Raw genomic sequence first — 7,470 nt, 5'->3', positions numbered from 1 at the left:
AGAATGGTTTGACTTATATAAATTCTGGTTTATGGTTAAACAAATATATATATATATTTATATATTTATGTGCAATCAAACTTGAGGAATGATTTGACTTATATAAATTCTGATTTATGATTAAACAAGTGTATATATATCCTTTATCACATACTATGAATTAATTATTTAATTTATCATATTATAATATATAAAAAATAATGGTTTGACTTATATAAATTTTGGTTTATGGTTAAACAAGTATATATATATATATATGTATATATATAAATATCTATGCACAATAAAAAAGTTTATCTTAAAATTATTTATTGATACATTAAGTGCAATCAAACCTTTTTTTTTTTTTTTTTTGGGAACAAAGTATCTAACGTACAACCTACCCAAGGAAATGAAGGGAAAATAAAGGAAAAGAAAATATTTATAAACATTGTTTGTTTGGACTATTATTAATGGAAAGAAAAAGAAAAGTAAAAAATAATTAATGTAGTTTATATTTTTACAAAAATATCCTAAATATAAAATATCTCAATTAATTAGGTTTTAATTAATAAAGATAATATTGGAATATTCGATTCATTAAACACTTTTTCCTTTCCTTTCCTTTCCTGTCAAATTTGATTAGAAAACTAGATGGTCAAAATAATAATAATCTATTCCTTCCTTATTCTTTCCTTTCATCTCATTTTAACAATCCAAACAAAGAAATTAAAATTTTCATTTCCTTTCTTCTTATTCTTTACATCCAAACATAGTATAAATGCTAATTTTAAAACTTACATCAATTTTGAAATAACTACTTACTGTGCACTGTCTATGTCTATTATTTTTTCAACGTAGCTAAAATTGATTAATTTAAAAGCTACAACAACACGATGATGGAAAAAAAAAAAAAAAAAAAAAAAAAACTATAACAATACCGTAACGGCCTAAGTAGAAAAAGAAAACGCTATGCAGGGTTTGATATTTTTGGAGGCGATGGCAAGCATTCTTGGGGATTAGCATAGAAATAATCTTCAAGCATTGGATATTTAGCCATTTTTCTTGATGTGGGGGCACCCATCCTATCAGTATGACCTGTCTTCACTGCTTTGGAAAATTCATCCCAGCTTAGACTTCCATTCTTATACTCATCTGTAAGATTCACAATAAGCTTTCTATCTAGAAGAATTGTGGTCTTGAACCCCATGTATCTGCAACCAAAAAAAAAAAAAAAAAAAAAAAAAAGTGAAAAAATAAAAAAGGACATATCTAAAATAAATTAATTGAACAAAAACAATTTAATTATTAAAAGTGTGTTACTCAATTTATATTGTTATCATTTTTTGGTTAATTGTGTTATACAATATTTATTTATCCAAATATAAATGGTGCAGCTTCTTACTTAATATTTTAGTTCAAGAATAGTCCAAATGATAATGACTACAGATATTAATCTTTAATCCTGAATTCAATTAGGTCGGAATGAAAAGTTTGGAAACTATACAATGAATCCTACATAAACTTTCATGCTACCCATGATTAAACTTTTTCAATGAGAAAAAAAAACTAATATATTTTAATACCGTCGATGGCCTTCGACAAGTCTTGCCATGTTTCCTTTGTAGGTAGGAACAAAAATATCACTTTCCATTGACACAATATAATCCAGTGCTGCCATCTGGTTTGAATGATTCCAGAAGGGACCAAGTTCTGAATGATCTAGCAGTGACTTCTTGTTAACCTTTTTCACATGGACAAAATAATAAAGAAAAATTCAATCCACAAGCAAAATATGGCAATGTATATGTTTTTCACTTACAAAATGTGGAAAAGCTAATCTGAGAGGTGTCATTCTCCTTTCTCCTCCATATATGTCACCAGCAGCAATATAAATTTGGGTACTTGGATCAATATCCATGGCTCTCAATGCAAGTGCAGTTTCCTCTGGGGTTAAAGGACATGCTCCATCTTTTCTTCTTTTCACTGAATTTATTAGTTTTTGTTTCCACCATGGGTAGGCAAATCTGAAAAATATACACATTAGTTATGGATATCTAAAAATGGAAACATCATATTAATTTTTTTTTCTTTTTTATAAAATGGAAACAATTAAAAACTCTAACCGAAAGAAATGATGATCAATCTTACACATTAGTTTTGAAAGAAGTAGTAATTCAATTTGATGTCAGAGTTATATATTTTTAAAATCTTAGGTTAAAACTCAACTCTATCTGAAATTAAAAAAAAAAAAAAAAACATGTAAGGAGATAATTAAAAACTCTAATTGTGTTGTTGATTAAACTGTTTTTTCTATTGAGGTATATATAAAAAGTGTTCTGTCTCACCTCATTTTTGTCAACTCTACAATTTCATTGTTGTTACAACCTTCAGTGCAACCAGAAAATGCTAGCATGTCCTTTTCATATCTGAGATGAAGAGCTAAGAATGGACCTTTTTCCCTAAGAAGCCTAACAATTTTCCGGCCCAGTTCCTCTAACGGACGAACAAATCGAAGAGCTTTGAAGTTTACGCGGCAACGAAATTGTTGAAGCTCTAGAGGAAGATGATTATTGGCGAGCCGGAAATCAGTTTGGTTGAAGTGCAAGACTTGGTTCTTTTTAATTTGAGGAAGTATCTGTTTTACACATATAATGAAGCATCAGAATCAGTCATAGAAAACAGTCTTGGCCCAAAAAAATTTAATCAAAATTTTGAGGAGGAGATTTGGAAAGCAAACCACTTTGTTATAGTATGAAATGGTGGACCATCTCGTAGGTGAAATGGGATAGAGCTTAGCTATCTCTGCATTTTTCTTCTGTTCATCAGGAATTTCTTTCAATATCCGGACTTGGTCTCTCAAAGATTTGATAAAGTAATCCACATCAAATATATCTTGGAATCCACTGCCAAAATTTAGCAACCAAATTTTTTTTTGATAATTGGCAATTTATAAACTATACATTATCAATTAATTTAATAGTTGTAGAATTTTGACCCACCTGCGGTCGTGCCAAAAGGAGGTTTCATCTAGTTCAGGAATTATGAGCGTGACATTCAAATATCTTGCAATGGCTACCATGTCACAAATCTGCGTGCAGCATAGTTACAGGTAATTATTATTTTTTTTTTAATTTTTTAATTTTATAGTTAAGTATAATACCAATAAAAACTTGCTAACTAGTAAAGCTTAGTAAAAAAGAAGCAAGTTATATTAATATAATCTTTTTCTTATCAAGAAATTCTGGATATATATATATATATATATATATATATATATATATATTTTCAATGATTAGGTTATATCTCTCAATATATCATGTTATTTTTGAATATAACTGATTTATTGGCAGATATAACTTTATTCTGGAGGACGTGGACAAATTCCGAACAAATTATCCTTGATGCTAAAATATACCTATGAAATCAACCCTTTGGTTTTTGTTTTAAAGATATGTTTAATCCAATTAAAAAAATCCAAATAAATCTACCGATGTGATTATAGACCTTAACATAATATTACCAAGTCAACCTATATATATATATATATATATATATACACTTAACCCCGGCTCGCATTTGATTCAATCCTCCATTGGCTGAAATTGTTAGAAATCCATTGTTGTCATAAAAATGTGCACCTGCAAATAAATTAATGTAATGATGATATTAATTGAAAGTGACTGAGTAGGACGGACGAATCCTCATGCTTTATATGTAGAATTAAACTTGACAACATTTTTGTACAAATCATAGCTATATGTTACATATCTGAGACATGCATATATGTATATGTATAGAACTTTGATATGGTTCTTATAATTCATGATAGATCTGTTTTTTTGAGGAAAAACCATTGGAAATGATTTATGAAATGAAACTGGTAATTGTAGGTAAACTTTACTGATTTTTGAAATTATGAACTAATTGAAGACATTGAACACCAATTTTGTATAATTACCATTTACAAATGCATATGACAAATAATAAACAATATTTTAAGATTTAATTACATTTTAATACTTTCTAATTTCGAAAAGTTGTAGTTTAAATCTTCAAATTTAAAATGTTTCAATTTATATCCTCAAATTTCAATTTCTTTTATTTTGGTCCAGTTGGATGTTTGGCAAACGATGGTTAACAGTCTAAGGGTATTAAAATATATATATATATATATATTTGAAAATAAAGAGCTTAAATTACAATAAATTTAAATCTAGAGGGCTTAAATTACAAAAATTATCTTTTAATATTGGTTAAATTATTGTTACCCCCAAAAAAAGAAAAAAATTCCAATTGGACCACAACTCAACAAACTAAAATCTGAGGCTCGAAATTGAAATGTTTTAAATTTGAGGTTGAAAATGCAACTACTTGAAACTAGAGAGTATAAAAGTGTAATTAACTCATATTTTAAGGGTTGAAAAATCAATATAAATTAAATAAGGAAGGTTCCCCATAGAAATTTTTTTGACAAATGTATTTAACAAATAATCTAGTTCTTTTAATTTAGCTAATTTAAAAGTTCATATTTATCTTTTTAAACATCCTTTAATATCTCATATTCATATTCAAATAACATTTATTTTTTACCTAAATAATCTTTCTTTTTCCTCTATCTTAATCATCTATCTCTCTTCCTAATCCATAATTCTTTTTTTTTCTTTTTATCTGTATAATTATTATTATTATTTTTGAAATAGATTCCTGAAACGTCTCAATGATATACTATTTAAATAATTAAATGATGAAGTTGCTTAATCCATTATTAGATAAAAAAAAAATCTCATATATATATATATATATTAAACTATTTATTTTTTAGGAAAAAAAAAAATTTTTGGTGCCGAAAATCATTAAAACCATGAAACTCTTCTTCATATATATATATATATATAATTTTTTTTTTGGTTCTTTGTGAGAAGAAAAGAAAATATTTGTGTCTTAAAATTAGAAATTAGAAATCAAATAAGAGAGAGAAAAAGCATTTGCACTTAATTAGGAGAGAATGGAGAGTAATTTTAGCATTAACAAATAATTTAAGTAAATAATAAATAATATTTGAATATGGATATAAAATATTTAAATATTTTAAAAATATAAATATGAACCTTTAGATTAAATTAATTAAAAAGCTTAGATTATTTGTATAATACTTTTATAAAAAAAAATTGTATGTGGAAAGCTCTATTAAACTAAATATATATATATATATATACATTAATATGATTTAATATAAATCAATAAACTGATATATCCCATCCTATAAATAAAATAATGTTATATTAATTGATATCAAAATAATTAATAAACAAATTGGCACACAAAGTGTTATTGTTTATGAAATTAAAGGTCAGTGGTACAACAACTAAGGATTTAATTTCTACTGGAAAATTAATATAAGCAAAATCATAAAGGACGTATATGAAGGTAAGAAGACATATCAAAAGGCAGATAATCTAGCTAGCAGGTTTATAATCAAGATTGGATATATAAATTATCATCATTATTATTTTTAAAGTGAAGGTAATATAACTAAGGTTCAAACACAAGATTCAACAGACAACTTCCAAATCATATAATAAACAAATAATTTGTACTTACTTTGAAGTGGATCATTAATATTCAGAGAAGAAGATCGAAGCATGAAAACCCTTGACCTCATAACCTCTCTCAGGGTGCTCAACTCTAGCATATAAGCAGACAACACTAGCATGGCAATGGCTCCAAGTCGGCACAATAACAACCGGGATAACCGCGACCGTGAAATGAACAAACTGTTTGACTTCTGATCAGATTTTACCCGTGCAATATTATTCAAACTCTTTGATTTTTCTAATTTGAATTCTCCTATATTTGAGTTGCCCTTGGAGTCCACAGTTTTTGACTCTTCAACACCAACCATGGCTTTGCTGCTCATCTCCTAGGTTCTTTGCTTCTCTTTTTTTCTGCAAAATTGAATTTGGAATGATCTATCTTTTGCTGGGTTAAAGAGTTGTATCAGTCACTTTCCACTTCAACCCACGTTTCTTATCACATGGCTTGCTTGATTTTGATCATTTATTAATTTAGTTTGTTATTTCTTTTCATAAACTAGTCGTTATTTTTATATATTTATGCAAAAGAATATATATAACGCAACAAAAGTATAACGCGTAAAACAAACTATTATATATCTTCTATTTCTTTTTTGAATCTGATATAAAATTAAACATTTTTTATTAAAAAATAAATAAAATTAAACATTTTTTAAAAGAAAAATAGGAGACTCCTCACATGTTTAAGGCAAGCATTTTAGTTGTTTTTAATAAAATTAAATGGATTGTCTCTTTTGTTTTCGTTTTCGAATTTGATGGAATAATTATCTTTAACCATTCCAAATCTAACATAGTTGTCGCTAAAAAACCAAAATTAGACTATATATTGTTAGAAAATATTATATATATACATATATATATATATACAAAACCAAAAATTAAGCTTAATTATCAATAGGATAAATCTAGCGTGATCAAATTTTTTTACCAAAATTTTTGTATCCATGATTTGGTATCTTTTAACTGGTTTATCTTTCCATGAAAATAGGACAATAATAATTTAAACTATTAAGAAATTGCCATGTAATTGTTTATCAGAATTTTGGTGAAAAAATTTGGTACATGTAGTATTGCTTCAATCAATAAGCTAATAAAAAAACTTAGATATTAAAAAGCTAATAAAAAATGAATTATACAGAAAGCTTACATAAAGAATATGAGAAATTACAAAATAAACAAGCTACACGCATGCGCAAAAGCTTGTAAAATATAATACAGAAAATGTAACACCCCGTACAAAAAAAAAAAAAATACATGATTAAACAAGTTTGACCAAGTGAACAATATATGAGTTCAAGTTGACTTTTTCAATAACCAATATTTTTGGTTTGACTGAGGTATCATTGTGTAGATCTCGTCGATACGAGTTCATAGACTGGCGGCACGCCAAATTCTGAGTTACGGATAAAAAGTTATGGTTCTGAGAAGTTTTAAGCATAAATTTTAAATCAGTGTCCAAGCCAGTTCCTAGTTTTTGTCTGTTAATGATCCAAGACTTTATATAAGCCTAGGTAAGTGTGTCAAACAGGAAACAAAACCCAAAATACCCATTTCTTCCCCAAAACCCAAGAAATTCTCTCCTCAGACCCGTGGGTCCGAACTGGGTCATTTCGACCCGTTTACCGTCGAACCGGGTCACTGCTGTTTTGCCCATTTCCGGCCAACCACCACTTACACGCGCCAACCAACTAGAAAGATCACTTGAAGGCCAGCTCAGCCATGAAATTTCACGGCAAGAAGTGGCCGGACCTGCCCAAATTGGGCTGGCAAAGTCCACGGCGGCCGGCGAGGTGGGTCGCCTGATTTTCTCATTTTTTGGCCGTTTCAGGCCAACCCATATACCTTTTCCACTATTTTTGACCCCTCTGAGCTCATTTCCGTGGTTATTTTGTCC

General features: G+C 28.1%; 1 protein-coding gene across 4 annotated transcripts; it reads right to left on the bottom strand.

The window, feature by feature from the left end:
* Positions 1–691: 691 nt before the first annotated feature.
* LOC107429089 (rhamnogalacturonan I rhamnosyltransferase 1) lies at positions 692–5,919 on the bottom strand. Of its 4 annotated transcripts, none has more exons than XM_048462950.2 (8): positions 5,584–5,919; positions 3,547–3,620; positions 2,982–3,070; positions 2,723–2,885; positions 2,328–2,617; positions 1,802–2,006; positions 1,566–1,723; positions 692–1,193 (listed from the first exon to the last, which is right to left on the bottom strand). In XM_048462950.2, exons 1-8 carry the CDS (start codon positions 5,897–5,899, stop codon positions 950–952), a joined length of 1,539 nt encoding a protein of 512 aa, XP_048318907.2. In that variant the 5' UTR covers positions 5,900–5,919; the 3' UTR covers positions 692–949. The 4 variants fall into 4 exon arrangements, with proteins under 4 accessions (XP_048318907.2, XP_015895226.3, XP_024934369.3 ...); XM_016039740.4 differs by having other exon boundaries at positions 693–1,193; positions 2,720–2,885; XM_025078601.3 differs by having other exon boundaries at positions 1,032–1,193; positions 1,566–1,701; positions 2,720–2,885.
* Positions 5,920–7,470: the final 1,551 nt, after the last annotated feature.

This window comes from Ziziphus jujuba, chromosome 12 (assembly GCF_031755915.1).
Source record: "Ziziphus jujuba cultivar Dongzao chromosome 12, ASM3175591v1".
In the NCBI taxonomy this organism is placed as follows: domain Eukaryota; kingdom Viridiplantae; phylum Streptophyta; class Magnoliopsida; order Rosales; family Rhamnaceae; genus Ziziphus; species Ziziphus jujuba.
The sequence above is the reverse complement of the archived record's forward strand: the minus strand, read 5'-3'. Positions and strand labels throughout refer to the sequence as shown.